The following is a 19,398-nucleotide window of genomic DNA, read 5'->3' as shown; positions in this document are numbered from 1 at the left end:
CAGAGGGTAATAGTGAAAGAATGCTGGTGACTAGTGGAGTGCCTCCGGGGTCAGTGCTGGGCCCATTATTTTTTGCTATATCAATGATTTGGATGAGAATGTACAAGGCATGATTGGCAAGTCTGCTGATGACACAAAAGTAGACAGTATCGTGGACAGTGAGGAAGGTTATCAGAAATTGAAGCAAGACCTTGATCAGCTGGGGAAGTGGGCCAAGAAATGGCAAATAGAGTTTAAAATAGCCAAGTGTGAGATCTTGCATTTTGGAAAGTTAAATCAAGGCAGGAGTTTCATGATGAATGGTAGTGCCTTAAGGAGTGTTGTAGAACAGCGGGATCTTGGAATTCAGGTTCGTAGTTCCCTGAAAGTGGAGTCACAGGTAGACAGGACAGTGAAAGTGGCTTTAGGCACACTGGCCTTCATCAGTCAGGGCATTGAGTATAGATGTTGTAAAGTTATGTTGCAGTTATACAGGATGTTGGTGAGGCCGCACTTGGAGTATCGTGTTCAGTTTTGGTCACCTTGTTATTGTGAGGATAGAGTACAGAAGAAAGAGTACAGGAAAGAGTAAACTGGAAAGAGTACAGAAGAAACTAACAAGGATGTTGTCTGGACTGAATGGTCTGAGTTATAGGGAGACATTAGTTATGCTAGGACATTTTTCTTCAGAGCATAGGAGACTGTGGTGTGGGGGGGGGGGGGGGGGGAAACACCTTATAGAGGTGTATAAGATCATGAGAGGTATGGATAGGGTGAACAAACTCAGTCTTTTTACCCCCCAGTTGGGGTGTCGAGGACTAGATGGCATCAATTTAAGGTTAGAGGGGAAAGACTAAAAGGGAACCTGAGAGGTAACATTTTTTTTTAAAAAAACAGGGTGATACACATATAGAATGAGCTGCCAGCAGAAGTGGTTGAGGCAGGTACACTAACAACATTCAAAAGGCATTTGGATAAATACACAGATAGAAAAGGTTTAGGAAGACATGGGCCAAGTGTAGGGAAATAGGGTTAGAGTGGAATGACATTTTGGTCGGCATGGACCAGTTTGGGCCAAAGGACTTGATTCTGTGTTGTAGGACTCTATGACTCGATTTAGGTATTCAATTTAAATTCCACCAACTGCCATATCTCAAAAGCATTAGCCTAGGCCTCTGGACTACTAGATCAGTGACACTACCACAATACTCACAAGGCCAAACACAACATCCAAATTGAAGTCTTTTACATTTTGTTCACTTGATTTTGGAAAGATCAATACATAATCGGGCCCCCTGCTGAGGTATTTGAATCATTAATAGCTACAGGCAAGGTGCTGGAAGACATGAGTTTGGCTAATGTGTTGCCATTATTTAGAAAAGGCTGTAAGTAAAAGCCAGGGAAATATAGGCCAGTGGTGGGTAAGTTGTTAGAGGAATTCTGAGAGATAGGATTTACATGCATTTGGAAAGCAAGGACTGATCAGGGGTAGTGCATGGGAAAGTGTATCTCATTAACTTGATTGAGTTTTGTTAAAGAGGTGACAAAAAAGATTGATAAAGGCAGAGCGGTAAATGTTGTCTAGATGGCCTTCGTTAGGGTGTTTGACAAGGTTCCGCATAGTAGAGTGATTACTAAGGTTAGATCACATGGAATCTGGATGAAACTAGCCAATTGGATACAAAATTGGCTTGAAGGTTGGAGACAGAGCATGGGGGGGGGGTGGTTTTTCAACTGAAGGCCTGTGGTCAGTGGTGTGCCTCAACAATTAGTACTGAGTCCACTGCTTTTCATCATTTGTATAAATTATTTGGATGTCAATACAGGAGTTATCGTTAGTAAGTTTGCAGATTACACCAAAACAAGTAGTGCAGTGGATAGTGAAGAAAGTTATCTCAGAGTACAACGGGACTTTGATCAAATGGGCTAATGTACAGAGGAGTGGCAGATGAAGTTTAATTTGGATAAATGTGAGGTGTTGCATTTTGGTAAGGTAAACCAGGGCAGGACTTATACAGTTAATGGAAGGGCCTTGAGGAGTGTTGCCAAACAAAGAGACCTAGGAGTGTGCATAGTTCCTTGAAAGTGGAGTCGTAGGTAGACCGCATGGTGAAGAGGGCCTTTGGCATGCTTGCCTTCAGTGGTCATGACACTGACTATAGGTATTGGGATGTCACATTTCAGTTGTACAGGACATTGGTGAGGCCACTTTTGGAATACGGTGTACAATTCTGGTCGCCCTTCTATCGGAAGGATGTTGTTAAACTTGAGAAAGGTGCAGAAAAGGTTTACAAGGATGTTGCTAGGTCTGAAGGGTTTGAGCTATAGGGAGAGGCTGAATAGGCTGGGGCTGGTTTCCTACTGCTGCATCAGAAACTGATGGGTGAGTTTATAGATGTTTATAAAATCATGAAGGGCATGGATAGATTGAATAGCCAAGGTTTTTCTCTGAGGGCTGAGGAGTCCAAAAATAGAGAACATAGGCTTAAGCTGAGAGGCAAAAGATTGAAGACAGAGAGTAGTGCTTGTATGGAATAAGCTACCAGAGGAGTTGGGTACAATTACAACATTTAAACAGGCATCTGGTTGGGTATATGAATAGGAAGGGTATGATTCCACAGCTGACTAAACTGATTTGGTAAACTTCCACCAGAAAAAAAGTGAATTAATTATTTCCTACCACTGACACCTGGGGTTATACAAGTATCAACTGAGCTGACAAGCTGAGACACTGCATTTTAAAAATGCAAAATGTAAAGCATACCAACGATGGATACATTCAAAAATCTGTGGCCCGGGATGAGACTCCTTTTCTCAAGGAAAGTACTGTTGCCTTTCCTAGTTTACTCTTCAAATTGGTCCTTCATGATGCTTTCAGTCATCTAACTCACTACTAACAGCTAATGTCTCTAAGTGCATTTTTGCAAATCCAACATCATGGGGAAAGGATTCTTCCATCAGTTGACTTAATACAACTACCAATGTCTGCATGCAGGGATTTTCTTTTTAATTCCTAAAGTTAACAAATGGAGAAGTGAAATCATTCTCCTGAGTCTGTACCTTCCAATGAAACGCAGTGAGTAAAAAGTAAAATTATTAAGTTAGAACATCATGAAATCTACGGTTTATCTTCATAATCATAATGAGGAATAACAGCTAAGCAAATGATCTGCCATCCTAAAACTAGCTTTGGGTTTTACTATCACTTTGCTAATTTGATAGCATTTTAACCTCACAAATTGTTTAAATTTCTCTAACTGTGCTAATCGTCTGTTGCAAAATTGCAATAGTGGTGTCCTCTCATGAGTTCTTGCTGTTTGTCTTGATAACTTTATTCTAATTTAGTGGTGTAACTACATAGATTTTTTTCAGTTTGATTCACTTCCTGTTTCAGTACCTCATGCCATCCTGTAACTGAGGAACAGGAAAGTAAGGAGAGGTGACAAAGAAACAATCCAGCATGGAAGATATTGAGAAATTAGCACAGAACTATTAACCACACCAATACACTACCTTGGTACAGAAAGTACCCAAATTAGCCTTGATTGCTGCGTGCTTCAGCCTTATCTTTTGCACTGATGTGTTAGCTAGTCATTAAAGATGTGGATTTGTAGACTTCTCCTCCAGTGAGTTGTTTAGTTGGCCATCACTATTCATAATTGGATGTGGCAGACTGCTGAGCTTAGATCTGATCTGTTGAATGGACAGATGCATCTGCAGCAGGTAAACTGATGAAGATGAGGTAGTGTAGATATGTGCCTCATCATCCACTGCAGACCTGAAACTATGAAACTTGACAGGGTCCAGGGTAACCGTTGAGGACTCTTCGGGCACCTCCCTACTCATCTATAACAATGTGCCACCACATCTGATGGATGGGACAGGACTATATCCTGTTCTGAAGGAGGGTCACTAGACCCAACATGTTCACTCTGCTTTCTTTCCACAGATGCTGCCTGATCAAATCGTTGAGGAAGTAACATGTGCTGTGGACAATGGGCAACCAGTGCATGCATTGTACTAAGATTTCAAGAAAACAATTGATAAAGTGCCAGATGAAATATGAAGAAAATAAAAGCTCATGCTCTAGTGACTAGCATTTTGGCATGAATAGAACATTGACTTACTAACTGAAAGCATAGAGTAGACATAAAAGGAGTCATTTTCAGGCAAGATGCAACAAGTGGTGTGCCAGAGAGAATCAGTACCTGGAAGCTCAACCGTTCACAGTTTGTCAATGACTTATATGAAGGGATAGAGGAATAATTCCCAAACTTACTGATGACAAAGAAATAGACAGAAAATTAGGTTGTGAAGAAAATAATAAAGGATGGTACAAAAAGATAGGTTCAACAAATTGGTAAAGATGTGGCAGCTGGAATATATTGTGGGAAAATGTAAAATTTCCTATTTTCATAAAAAATTAAGTATATTTTCTCAATGTTGAGAGATTGCAGAGCTCTAAGTAAAGCCAAGGCAATAGAATATAGTTAGTCGACCATCAAGCCAGAAGCTTGAAGCTGCCTTTACATTGCTGAAGAGATGTATAAATGTAGCAAACTGGAACTCATTAACAAACGGCTCAGTGGTTAGCACTGCTGCCTCACAGTGCCAGGGACCCAGGTTTGATTCCAGCCTTGGGCGAATGTCTGTATGGAGTTTGCACATTCTCCCTATGTCTGCGTGGGTTTCCTCCAGGTCCTCCGGTTTCCTCCCACATTTCAAAGATGCGCAGGTTAAATGAATTGGCCATGCTAAATTGCCCGTAGTATTAGGTGCATTAGTCAGGGGTGAACGTAGGGGAATGGGTCTGGGTGGGTTGCTCGTCAGAGGTCGGTGTGGCCTTGTTGGGCCGAAGGGCCTGTTTCCACACTGTAGGAAATCTAAAAAAAAAGGTGCCTAGAATTAATAAATTCTAACATTTAGCTTTACTTACAGCCAATCTTAGCAAACCCCAGCAGTGTATAATTAACTTGCACCTAGCTGCATTCACTGGGCCATTAAGAGTTGGCAATATGACAGTTTTGGCTTTGCACATGCAAGCTAAGTGAGAAAATGAAGATAATATAATCTTTAAATTTAATCTTATTTTCTATTATTTTATATCAGAATCTTGATAACTGGCTGTGCAATGAAACAACTTTTAGTCAACACTCGTGAAAAATCTGGCAAATATACAGAGCAGCAGGGGAACTGGAATGCAGGTAAATTACTCTGTAAACTTGAACTGATACACAGCTGGCTAGCCAAACTAAACAAAACTCCCCTATGCTGCTGCAGATTCGCTGATGAAGAAAATGGAGAATCCAGCTCAAATGTAGCAATATAAATGTATTCCCTAGTTGGCCATGAACAAAAGTGGACATCTGTTTAGAGGATGCAAAGTCATAGTAAAATAGAAACTTTGCTTTTAAAAAAAAATCACCAGTCATCAGGCATGTAACTTCATTAAAGTATCCTGAATTCTTCATTTCAGATATGAATAAAATATGGACAGCACTGGATATGCTGAAATAGTAAAAAAAGAAACAACTTTAATTGGGTGATCTGACTGTTCAAGGTAAGCAAATAAATCACTAATTCAAGAATTACAAGAGAAAATAGAAAGGTCAGATTCCTGTCACATGCAGCCATATTTGAGTGTAGCAAAACTCTTCCTGAGTTTGAGGGTAACTGAGCACAACTCTGAAAATGCGAATTTAAATAATTGACTCGCTCAGGCGTAGCTTTATAATGAAATATAATCAAAAGTAATACTAGCTGTGATGACGATACTACCTGTATCACATGCCAGTAATAAAGATATTTATGCATCAAATGCATCATGAATCAAATGCAGTTGTATGGCTACGTGCATAATTTAATACAGGCAATGAGTACATCTCCCACCTCCAGGTCCTTTGAGGAAAGCCTGCTTCCTAGGCTGCCTATTATGCACTGACATGGACTGTAGTGGATCTTCCCCAAGATGTGGGACTTGAGAGCACAAAACCCAGTTCTCTGGGAGCTTCCAGCCAATCAGTAGCTTGGCTGCTCAGGCAATGCCTCCAGGGGGAGCAGTGGCTCTGCCAGCACTGTAGCCACAGAAAAGACTCACATCATATTATGCACTGGGTGCTTTGAAGACACGTCATGGTCTAGGCAGATCCTCAACAAACCACCCCCTTTCTAATAGCAGGTCTCTCAAATCAAGCACAGCAAGGAAACTCACACTCGCCAGAAGTCCACAAACAAACAACACAGTTTGCTTTTTGGGTTTCCACATGGTGTCTGCTGCTTATTGAAGATCTGCGGTGGTGAGGAAGGGTCTTTGGTTGGGTATTAGTTGCCCACTTAAAGACTTCAATTATTAACAAGATACCACCAAGCCTTCCCATGGCACACTTAGATCAGGCTGAAGCATGAAACCAGTGATGAACCTGCACATCAATTGAACCATTGAACAATTAAAATGCTCCATGCTCATAAATGCACCTTTTGGGGGGGGGGGGGGGGGGGGGGGGGGCACGGTGGTTAGCACTGCTACCTCACAGCGTGAGGGACCTGGGTTCGATTCCAGCCTCGGGTGACCATCTGTGTGGAGTTTGCACGTTCTCTCCGTGTCTGTGTGGGTTTCCTCCCACAGTCCAAAGATGTGCTTTGTGAAGGTACTGGGGTGGACAAAGTTGAAAATCATACAACACTGGGTTATAGTCCATGAGGTTTATTTGGAAACACTAGCTGTTCGAGCGCTGCTCCTTCATCAGGTAACTGTGGAGCAGGATCATAAGACACAGAATTTATATCTTACAGGAGTCGAGTGCTGGTCATAAACCAGCTGATGGCCGCCATGCTGTGGTACTGGCTGGTCACTTTGGTCCCTCCTCCTGGCTTTGTTGCTGACATGCAGAGACCGTTGGTCGACTTCTTCTGGGACAAAAAGATGCACTGGGTTGCCGCGCAGGTTCTGAGTCTCCCTATTGAGGAGGGCGGTCAGTCGCTGGTGTGCATCCACACCCAGGTTGCGACGTTCCGCCTTCAGACCTTGCAGCAATACCTTTACATCGAGCCTCCTCCTAGGTGGTGCACCCTGGCGACGTATTTTTTCCACCAGGTGTGTAACCTCAACTACGACACACAGCTCCTGTTCATCGACCGTGACGGTTTGGAGGTCGCCCTCAAGACGCTGCCTGTCTTTTACCAGGACCTGATCACTGTCTGGAACATGGTCGAATCACGTCGCACCTACCCTCCGGCTGGAGTAGCGGCTGTCGTCAGGGAGCCGTTGCTCAGGAATCCGCACCTCTGTACTCGCGGGTTCGAGTGGCCGTCGGAGGGGAGGGCCGTGGCGGCGAGGGCGACCAGGGTCGGGGACGTGCCGGGTGCCGGGGGCCTGGGCTGGACATTGCCGCAGGACATAGCTAGCAGGGCAGCGGTAGACATCTGGTACGTGGCCAACGCCATCCAACGCCTTAAAACGGCGGTGCTCGGACCCGACATAGTGCACCAGTTGGAGGACGCTCAGGTGTGCGGTGGGATCCCGTCCGCGCTCACCCCAGCCCGGACGGAGTTTCACATTGGCCCCAAGGTCGCATACTTCCCGCGGGAGCCTGTGCCCCACAATCTGAGCTGCCTCTGGAATTTTAGTTTTGTCCCTTTTAAGGATGTAAAAAGGCGGGCCCTGAATCGACTGCTGCTGCACACCGTCCACCTCTTCTCCTTCATCCACCGTCTGGACACGCCTTGGCGTGCCCATTTGCCACCGGGCAGTGGGGATCCCCAGTGGAGGGCTCCCTACACGGGAGTCCTCCCCCTTTCCCGCGGGGATCTGGGGTACAGGGTGCTGCACGCAGCAGTCCCCTGCAACCACAGGTTGCGGTGGTTCAGGGACTCCCAGCCCAACTGCTTGTTCTGTGGCACTGTGGAGTCCGTGGACCATGTATATATTGGGTGTGGGCGTTTGCACTTGCTTTGTGATTTTCTTAAAAACCTTCTCCTCTGCTTTTGGTTGCACTTCAGTCCCACGCTCCTGATCTTTGGGCATCCGGTACGGAGGAGGGGGAGTGGGTCTGCAGACCTTCTCGTGGGTCTGCTCGTGGGCCTGGCCAAACTGGCCATAAACAGGTCCTGGCAGTGGGCCGAGGAGGGGATCGTTAGGACAGACTGCCTGCCCCTCTTCCGCGATTACGTTAGGGCCCGGGTGCCCTTGGAGAAGGAGCACGCGGTGTCCACCAACACCCTGGAGTTGTTCAGGGAGAGGTGGGCGCCGCAGGGAGTGGAGTGCATTATTTCCCCCTCCAACTCTATTTTGATTTAATCCCTGCCGTCCCCTTCACTGTTTGATCACACAGCATTGCCTTTAAAAAGAAATGCACCTGGTGGGGGGGGGGGGGGGGGCGGGGGAGGCATTAAAACAACTTAAATATCCATTATTTTCAGCCATCAGAATGACAGCTCTACCATGTAGCATTTACATAGTGTCCCACTCTGTACTGTAACTACTGCTATGAAGTATTAAGACTGTTGATTGTAAAAATAGTTCACAGAATCCCTACAGTGTGGAAACAGGCACCTCGACCCAACAAGTCCACAGCAACCCTCCAATAAGTAACCTACCCAAACCCATTCCCCTAAGCTATTATTCTATATTTACCCCTGACTAAATGCACCTAACCTACACATCCCTGAACACTGTGGGCAATTTAGCATGGCCAAGTCAACAAACCTGCACATCTTTGAATTGTGGGAAGAAACCCTTGCAGACACGGGGAGAATGTGCAAACTCCACATGGACAGTCACCTGAGGCTGAATTCAAACCTGGGTCCCTAGTGCTGTGAGGCAACAGTGCTAACCACTGAGCCACCATGGTGTCCAGAAGTGAATTTGAAAAGTTCCAAAGTACCAATTTAATCAACTTAACAGACAAAACATAGAGCACTAAACATACAGTTTCTGCATCCAAAAAAAAAAACGACATTTATTGAAAATCAAATGCTGAGTGTAAATCTATGACTCCTGGAATAGAGAAGACTATTTTTGAATTAATATCCTACTTAAATTTCTCAGTCTCATACACAGAGACTCTATCGTGACAACATTGTCATTATTTAGCTGCTTAATGGCTGCAATTGCCTGGACCTGTCCTTGAACATGATCAGAGTGTGGCATGCAAGAGGTTTGAGTCAGGCTTTGTGATTTCATGCAAAACAATTTGCTTAAAAGACATACATGATCAAACCTGTCTTATTTTGCAGAGTTTCTAGATAAATTTCTTGTAAATAAAAATCAATGACAAATACGCTTTGCAATCTGTTGCAATTTAATAATGATTAAGGGTAGGTGGACCCAAATTACTTTCTGATTTGGTGTTTACTGCATCCTGTCATTTTTCACAGCTAGTCACTTCCCCTGAAAGATAAGGCCTATTGCAAGGTTGTAGTGCTGATCATATTATCACCTTACACTTCAGATCTGATTAATGCCATCGACTTGAAATATTGGTTTTCTCCCAACAGACACTGTCAGTCTTGAGTGCTTCACAATGGGCTCAGTTTTTATTTCCTACCTTCAATATTTTGCTATTACCTTTTGCTTATTGTAGGAGAAGACGGTTAGTTAGCTTAGTTGACTGGTTTGCACTGCAGCAACACCAACAGCGTGGGTTCAATTCCTGCACAGAGGTTACCGTGAAGGTCCCACCTTCTCAACCCCATCTCACTAGAGGCCTGGTGACCCTGAGGTTAAACCCACCACTAGTCAGCTCTCTTTCTAATGAGTGCTGCCCTGTGGTCTTCTGGGACTACAGTGACTTTACCTTTATTGTAGAAAATGGAGGAAATTGCTAATGCATATTTTTAATTGTAATAAATAATAACCCTAAATTAGCCCAGGCTATATTGCGAATAAAGTGTATTACATTATGTGATTACATTACACAAAAAAATCTCACTGTCCTTAAACAGTGATAATCTGTTAAGCATGTCATCAGTTTTTAATCTGCACTTCTTCAATGATTAAAAACAATCTTCCAGTAAAGTTCCCAAATAATAATTGAGCTCCAACTTAATTCAGCTCTGAGCCTCTAACCTTCAGGTGGCTACTTAAGAATGAGAAGTGAAAGTTAACAAATGCATGCATCAAGTTAACATGCCCACGAACTAACAGGGACCTGTGGCAGTTACTTATATTTGTCATACTCCACCACCTCCCCCCGCCCCCCCCCCCCACCCCGCATGCATTACCAAAACCAGTGATTGAGACATTAAATTCAACTGGATCATAAAAATAAATTTTTATCAGATAAAAGTTGGTAACTGGTTTACAGCAAAAGGCTGGGCTAACTGGGGGAAAAAAAACAAGGTTAAAGAGATTACAATGATTAGGTTTCTCCAAAGCTGCATAGATGTCACAAAACAAAATAGAAAATGCTACAGAGACCAGTTGGTCAAATAGTATTTGATTACAAAATGCAAATGATATGACCTTTGAAAGCATTCCTCTAACATCCCTCAGTTTTGAGACAAATAATATTTGAGGAAGAACAAGGAAAGAAGCACAATGTAGGAAGTGACATAGATTGACCTGTAATATGCTAAGATGGGAAATAGGAAATGTCAGAGAGATGATCAAAACTCCTTTCCAATAGGACTGCAGGTGTATCTACACCCAAAGTCCTGCACTGGTTTAAGAAGGAAGCTCATCACCATCTTCTCAAGGGCAATTAGAAATGGGGAATAAATGCCAGTCAGTCTGATGACAACATCTTACAAATGGGTTAAAAAAATGACAATAAGTACAATCAATCATGACACTGAAGAGTGAGAAGAGATCAAATGATTACAGAATTGGTATGGGAAGCATTAAAAAAATCTAAAACTGTAGCAAGTTCAACCAATTTAGGGGGATTGTTAGGAGAAAGTAGGAGGTTAACATCAAGGTGCAGAAACATCAGCCAATGCAGCATTACAACATGGGAGCAGAGATTCCTACTCAGTTAATCAACTTGCTTACAATTCACAGCTGTTGTACAAATTAAAATGTAAAAGAATCTTAAAGTCTGTGAGAAAGACATTTCAAACATGATTTAAAATACAGTTTGGTAACAGATATAGAGAAACAGAAGAAGGGATAGGTCTCCACATCATTATGCAGAAATAATTACTCAATAAGTGCACACTTCTGAAAAAGTAAAATTATGGGGTTTCTAATGAAAGAACATCCGTTAGGTTACATCGCCAATAAACATATTGGAGGTGGGAAACAGAACCCTGTTTCAGCTCAGTCTCTGTTCAATGACAAGTAGGAGTAGCCGAATAGTAGATGTTTTGGCCAGTCCCAAAATTTACTTCTACAGCTGTCAAGTACTTTTAGACTGGCTGTTGGTGCAATGCTGGATTGAGTCAAGCTCCAGATGTGCTGTTGATTTATTCTGCTGACAAGCAATTTCACTATGGTCTCAGTTACTTTTAATTTAAGGTCACCAAACAGAAGTTTAAAAAAAAATCTATCCAATATTCTTATTTCATACTTAAGCATGAAGTAACACAGTGGTAACCAAGATGTGAGGATTATTCTTGTCCCTGAAAATAGAAAGCCAAATAATACAAAGCCAAATCTCAAATCCAATTTTGACTCATAAATAACCTATTTTAGAACTCCCACATTCTGCTCAAGCAAGCCATAAGCAGTCATTTCAAGGCATCACATTTTCAAACAAATGTACATCACTAATGTTAGTATTCTACAAAATGACAAATTAATGAATTTCTGATATTTAAATTCCTACTTTTAGTGCTGCCCTGAAAATTCATTTTGTATAACTTCAATCAACAGGAGATTGTTCATCATTCCTGTTACATAATAAATTTCCATTAATATTTGTAAACAAGATCATTTTAAAAATTAGCTAGTAAATACATGTTTGAATTTCGTCAACAAACCAACTATTTGGGACTTGCAAGAACCCATCAGTCTGTGTAGAAAACTGATTGTGGTTCTTCCAAGACAACCAAGTCAGCAGCCCAACTTTAGTGGACATGTTGCCTTTTCTTGTATGTTAAAAGTACCCATGATAAGAGGACTGAATAAAAAATGAAAAATATGAACAATGACTTAATTTGGACTTTATATAGTGTACTTTCACAGGAACGTTTATCTATACATCCAAGCAGAATTCTGGTCATCAAGATCAAATTGCAAATTTACAAAATACTGTACCCACAAAATGTTGAAACACCAATTTTGTTATTTCTCAACAAAGAGATCAAGTCAATTAGGCACAGTTGAGTCAGTAGGTTGAATCATTAAATTATTTTGAAAATTGTGCAATTACTTTAAGCCATTTCCAATCAAAGCAATTCGGAGAGATTTCATTGTTCAGGGTGTTATCCTGAATAAGTTATTAAATTTAGCTACCATCTGAATTGCAATGATTCAGGTGCATATTAAGGATCCTATGATATTATTATTAGGATAAGTTGCTGCCTTGGGTCACATTTCTCTAATAAATAGCTAATAAATAATATTTATTATTACATATTATGTTAACTAAGATGTCATAGAACAAAACATCTTACCGGAAGGTCTATTTTAATTAAAGCAAGATCTGCTTTTTCATCTATGTCCTTTATTTTGGCGTTGTATGTGGCTCCACTCTTTAGCTCCACTTTCACTCTATGCTTATTTGTAACCACATGTGCATTAGTCACGATCAATCCATCTTCAGAGACAATGAAGCCAGAGCCACTTGCAACAGACAGTTCACGGTTGGAATAAGTTGCCCTAAAATAAATGAATTAAACAGAACTCTATTAGAAGTGCTCTGTAGCTTTTCTTTTACATGGACTGAAAACTTAGCCAAGTCTCTGCACACACCCATTATCAGTAAACATACAGAACTGGAGAAAAGTAGTGTTAAATGTGACACTCTCAACCTGGCAGTAGTGGCTAACATGCAACAACCAAATCTTGGTCCCTGCAAGAGACTCTTCTTTTTCCAAGTGGTCTTCCTGGTCCTCACCAGACCACGCAGGTCCTGTAATTTCCTCTATTTAGAGGATGAGGGCAGCAATTTTCAACATGACCAGCGGTTTATACGGCATCAAGAAGTGGCATGCCCGTATAATATGGTAGATAGACAGTGGTGTGGATTTCATCTGATTGCATGCACCACATCCGGTAGGTAGCAGTGCGAGATGTTTAAACTCAGCTTCAAGGTGCATGCTCACACTGTAAAGTCAGCGGCAGGGAAGAGCTTAAGCTTTAGCAACTCTACATTGGAAATCTTCAATGAGGAAGAATACTGCACTCAATCATGATTGTGATTTTTAACTTTGTGCACTCAAATCATGAGTGTTTAGACCTGGTCAGAAACACAATACAGCAGGAGAATTTCTAACTCCAGAGCAGATAAAGGCAGTGTTGTGTGGTGATCTGTGGGAGGGGCTCCCAATCAGAGTTCAGTGATGAATGGACAAAAAACAGAGGTTCCATGATATCTAAAATCCCTGGTGAGGTCAGGTAGAAATGTTATAAATACCACAGTATTTCTTATTTAATTTGTGATCTTTATGGATGTGTGATGAAGTGAGACTATGGCAACCTAAAGTCAGAATTCACAAGGATCACAATTGTTGTCAAAATTGACATTGAGCGTTTGTCAGATTTGTTACAGTCCAAAACAAAATTCTAGAAAAAGCCATTCAGATGATCAGTGAAGCTGCCTGGAAACAATACAAAACAATTCTAAAAGGGGGAGATCAACTGTGACCCAGGCATCAGTCAAGTGATTCAACTCTCATGGTACAAAACAAACACAAACATGGGAAACAAGTACAGTGAGTAGGTCAGACACCAGAGACAAAGTCTTTATTGACAGTGTGGAGCAAAGAAACCTCATAGGTACCACATTGTTCAAAAAAAATGTTTTGTTAGTCAAACATTGAGGTCACAGTTAGAGAAAAGCAACCAAACACCGAGCCACACAAAGAAGTTAACAAGGTAGAATAGGATACAACAAAAGTAAAACCTAAAGTGTTACAAGTGGAAATAGATGATACAAATCTTGTCAAGCTGATATTTATGCCAATGGTCATCTCAAACTTTACATGGAGACACTCACCCTCATGTCCAATGTTATCACATAGTGAACCACAGTTAAGCTAACAACACTGCAACTACACAATCCAGGGAGAATTGCTTTGAAAATTAAAGCTGAAGCTAAGGACCTAATTTGAAAAGAAAAACCATAGATTTAAATAATTACAGAGGCTTTTTCCAACACCACAAACACAATTTTTTAAAAACACCTCTCCACATAGCCAAGAAGATTCTCCATTTCTCAATGAAGCAAGTTGAGAAGCGTATGCAGTAATGACAAGAAAAGGCACCATTTCCCTTGTTACACCAACTGATTGCTGTTTAATCACACAGTTACTATATCTTAGCCAACATAACTAATCAAATTTAATTTGACCTTGCACAACTCAACAAGGTGGGGGCAAGAAAAGATTCTCACTATGTCTACTGTTGACAAGGGTTGAGCTGAAACTTGATGCAAATAGTAGATTTTCGCACATGTCATTGAAAATAGCAAATCAAGATTGCTTATTACACTGATAACCCCAATTTATTTCATCAGATTACCATTTGGAATAGCCTTGGCTCCAGAGATGGGGATATGTGATTGTGGCAATGTAATTATAGACAAAAACACATTCATAATGAAAAGAAACTTTGGGAGAGATTATATGGGTTGCATGGTTATTGGACTTGTCACAAAATATGTTTGGACATCTAAGCAGTGAGAACCAACACCCAGTCCTCCTTGGCAGTCTCTATAACAATGTCAACTGTGTCAATTTAACCTGTAATAGTTGCCGCATAATTTAGGAAAAAAAATCTTTAAACTTCAAAACAACTTAGTCGTAGGACAGCTTTCTCAATAGATGACAGTATATGTTTTTCTCTAGTTCATATTTTCAGTACATATGTTGTCAGCAAACTGACTTACAAAGCAAGTGCATGAAGCAACTAAAAGAAGGGCCTACATACCTACGGAAAAGTTCAATGTGAACCACGGCAGGAGCAATTTTGTCCACCACATCAGCAATAAAATTATATTTATGTCGAAGACTGTTTGGGTCATTTTGACCTGCAAGCAAAAGTTTAAATAATAAAATTAGATAACACATAGCAACTTTTAATTCATTCAGCATCGTAATTGGATGTTAATATGCCAGTGTCATTTCTCACTTACTGACAACAGGACTCCCACATGACAATACCCATTTGTCTAAAGCAATTAAATGCAGCAGATTGGTGACATGTTCCACATACCTACCCACCTACTCATCACAACAGGTTAAAGTAATATAACATTGTAAATTGCTTCATATGCAAATAAAAGAAAATACAACCCCACACCACGAGGATATAGTTGGACAAATAACCAAATACTGGAAAAAAAAAGCCAGTTTTAAGGAGTGTCCTAAAGGAGGAAATTGAGGTAGAAAGGTGGACAGAAATGGGAAGGATGTCCAGAATTTTAGGCATTGGCAATTGAAGGTGCAATCCCTCAGTCATGGAGCACTTAAAATTGGGGATGCTCAAGAACATAAAATTGGAAGACAGCCAAAATTAGGGAGGGCCGAGAGGCTACAAGAGATTACAAAGATTGGGAGGGACAAGGCCATGGAGGGATTTGAGAACCAAAATGAAAAATGTTAAAATAAAGCGAAAGAAAGGAAGAAAAAAATTGCATTAACCCTTTTTTGAAGCACTGGTTAGACTTCGGTTGAGATGATGACAGTTTGGGCACCACACTTGGTGAGGGTGCAGGAGGTATTCACTAGAATGGTACTAACAATGAGCAACTTCAGTTATGTTGAGAAACAAAAAAAAAAGGATTGCTCTCCTTAGAGCACAGATGGTTCAAAAGAGATTTAATATAAGTGTTTAACATTGAGTTCAGACTGACTGATTTAAGATAGTTGGCAAATAAAAGTAAGAGAATAAAGTTTTTATTGCAATAATGTATGACTATCTGCAATGGCAGTCCAAGAAAAGGGTGGCACAAGCAGATTCAAGATTAATTTTGAACGAGAAATTGGATAAATATTAAAAAAAGGCAGAACATTTCAGGATTTGGAGAAAGCTGAAGAGCAAGATTAATTAATTAGATGACTCTTTCAAAGAGCAGGTACAGGCAAAGCAGACTGAATGAATCATAAAGCAGGGAAGGAGACCAATGTCCACAAGTCTTCTTCAATTGTGCCATTATGTGATCAGAGGATAGACGAGTGTTACAAACACAAATTGCTGGAGAAATTTAGCAGGTCAAGCAGTATCTATAGAATAAGGAATACAGTTAACATTTTGAGTCTGGCAAAACATTTCATCAGAACTCAGCATTCAGAGTTTTGCATTTATTGTAGAAGGGTGTCAGTTGAATACCTCATCCAAAAAAAAAGGATCCCTCCCACAGTACATCACTCCCTCAGTAATGTGTAGTTCTGTTACCTTAAATCATATATGGAAGTCTCAGCAACAGGGATGCTGCAATGAATCAAATAATAACATCCCACCATCTGGGTGGACTTCTAACCAACACATTAAAAGTTTACTATTAGTTGGTTAGTTGAATAAGACCATAGAGAAGTACTAACAATCATTTAATTCAAAATTGTAGAAATTAATTAATTAAATAGAGATGGTGATCGTGATGTAGCTGTATGATGTGGGAGCTGGCTGATCCCATTGTGAATGGCAGTGACCACATCTGCAGCAAGTGTTGGTTGCTGGAAGAACTCTGGATCAGAATTGATGATGTGGAATCTGAGCTTCAAACACTGTGACATATCTGGGAGGGGGAGAGCTACCTGGACACTTTGTTTCAGGAGGCGGTCACACCCAGCAAATTAAGTAACTGAAATTCAATTGGTGATCAGGAACAACAGGGTGTGACTGTAAGTGAGACAGGTAAGAGGATTCTGAGCTCAGGACTGGAGAAGCCTCAGCCCTCGACCTTGTCCAACAGGTATGAGATTCCTAATCCCTGTATGGATGAGGAAAAGGGCTGTGGACAGGATGAGCCAGCTGACCATGGTGCAGAAGGCCATTCAAGAGGGGGAACAAAAAGACAAGAAGTTGTTATAGAAGATTTTATAATTAGGGGGACAGATAGTATCCTTGGCGAGCCGGATTGGGAGTCCCGCATGGTGCGTTGCCTGCCTGGTGCCAGGGTGCAGGAGATCTCCAAACGGCTTGAAAGAATATTGGAGCAGCAGGGGGAGGATCCAGTTGTTGTGGTCCACACTGACACAAACAACATAGGCAAGGCTAGGAAGGAGGACCTGTTTGACGAGTATCAAGCACTGGGAAGGAAGGAAATTGAAGAATAGGTTCTCAAGGGCCAAATCTCTGGATTACTGCCCAGCCACATGCTAATTGTCATAGGGAGAAGAAAATTAGGGAAGTAAACACGTTGGTAAGAGATTGGTGTGGGAAAGAGGGATTACATTTCATGGGACATTGGCATCAGTTTTGGAACTGGGGCGATCTGGATCCAGTGTTCGGGCAAAAAAGATAAATAGGGTGGTCACTAGGACTTTAAACTTGTGAGTGAGGGGAAAGGGAAAGGGAAAGCAACAGGGAGTATGGAGTCAAGTAGAAAGAAAAGCAGCAGTTTAGCATGCGTGCAGGGTTTAAGTTCGAGGCAGACGAGGAATAAAGCAAAAAGGAAGGATAACTAAGGTAGAGGTGATGGAAATCATGAATATAAGAAAATTAGCATTAAGGTGCTTTACCTGAATGCGCGATGCATTCGAAACAAAATAGATTAATTACCAGCACAAATTATCATAAATTATGATGATGTGGTTGGCATCACAGAGACATGGTTGCAGGGGGTTCAGGACTGGCAGGACTTGCAACTTATCGAGAAAATTGGGAGGTGGGCAGAGGAGGGTGGGGTTGCCCTGGTAGTTCAGAATGAAATTAATTCTCTGGCATTAAATGATATAGAATCAGATGGTGGAGTCTGTGTGGGTGGAGTTGAGGAACCATTAAGGCAAAAAAACCATAATGGGAGTTATGTACAGACCTCCCAGCAGTGGTCAGAACCAGGGGCGCAAGGTGTACTGGGAAATAGATAGGACATGTCAGAAAGGCAAGGTCACGGTGATCGTGGGGGACTTCAATATGAAAATGGTGAATTATGTTACCGGTGGAGCAAAAGAAAGGGAATTCATGGAATTCTTACAGGATGGCTTTTTGAAACAGCAGGTGATGAAGCCCACAAGAGAGCAGGCTATTCTGGACTTAGTGCTATGTAACATGCCAGACTTTACGAAAGATCTTAAAGTTAGGGAACTCTTAGGAGGCAGTGATCATAATATGGTAAAGTTCAGTCTGCAGTTCAAAAGAGAGAAGGCAAATTCGGATGTAATGGTGTTACAGTTAAATAAAAGTAACTACAGGGGCATGAGAGAGGAACTGATGAAAATTGACTGGAAGCAGAGCCTAGTGGGGAAGACAGTAGAGCAACTATGACAGGAGCTTCTGGGTGTAATTGAGGACACAGTACAGAGGTTCATCCCAAAGAAAAGAAAGATTACCTGGGGGAGGGGTGGAAATTCGACAACCATGGCTGATGAAGGAACTCAGGAAATGTATCACAGAAAAAGAGAGCGCCTATAAAGGGGCCAGGAGCACTGGGAAATCAGAAGATTGGGAAGACCACAAAAACAAAAAGAGGTTAACCGAGAGAAATAAGGAAGGAGAGAATCAAACATGAAGGTAAACTAACCAGTAATATTAGAAATGATAGTAAAAGTTTCTTTCAATACATAAGAAACAAATGAAAGGCAAAAGTAGAGATCGGGCCGTTCCAAATTGATGCAGGAAGGATAGTGATGGGAGACAAGGAAACAGCTGAAGAACTTAATAAATACTTTGTGTCAGTCTTCACAGTGGAAGACATGAGTAATATCTCAATAATTAAGTATGGTAGCCATAACAAAACAGAAAGTACTAGAAAAGCTAAAAAGTCTAAAAACTGAAATCTCCTGGCCCGGATGGGCTACATCCTAGAGTTCTGAGGTATGTGGCTGAAGAAATAGCAGAGGCTTTGGTTGTAATCTTTCAAAAATCACTGGAGTCAGGGAAAGTCCCAGATGATTGGAAAGTCACTGTCGTAACCCCCTTGTTCAAGAAAGGATCAAGCCAAAAGATGGAAAATTATAGGCCGTTTAGCCTAACCTCAGTTGTAGATAAAATTCTAGAGTCCGTCGTTAGGGAAGAAGATTTCTAAATTCTTGGAAGTGCAGGGTCAAATTAGAACAAGTCAGCATGGATATAGTAAGAGGAGGTTATGCATGACAAACCTGCTAGAATTCTTTGAAGAGGTAACAAGTAGGATACACCAGGGAAACCCAGTGGAT

The 19,398-nt window shown here is 41.4% G+C and overlaps 1 protein-coding gene across 1 annotated transcript in view; it reads right to left on the bottom strand.

The window, feature by feature from the left end:
- The window catches only part of htra1b (HtrA serine peptidase 1b), a 53,241-nt gene that overhangs the window by 18,986 nt on the left and 14,857 nt on the right, over positions 1 to 19,398 (bottom strand). Inside the window, exons 2-3 of the mRNA XM_072557501.1 lie at positions 15,011 to 15,110; positions 12,535 to 12,739 (exon numbers count right to left, since the gene is read on the bottom strand). Of these exons, the coding sequence (XP_072413602.1) occupies positions 12,535 to 12,739; positions 15,011 to 15,110 (305 nt within the window). The remainder of the gene's footprint in view (positions 1 to 12,534; positions 12,740 to 15,010; positions 15,111 to 19,398) is intronic.

This window comes from Chiloscyllium punctatum, chromosome 38 (genome assembly GCF_047496795.1).
Source record: "Chiloscyllium punctatum isolate Juve2018m chromosome 38, sChiPun1.3, whole genome shotgun sequence".
In the NCBI taxonomy this organism is placed as follows: domain Eukaryota; kingdom Metazoa; phylum Chordata; class Chondrichthyes; order Orectolobiformes; family Hemiscylliidae; genus Chiloscyllium; species Chiloscyllium punctatum.
This window is presented reverse-complemented; position numbering and strand designations above follow the sequence as displayed.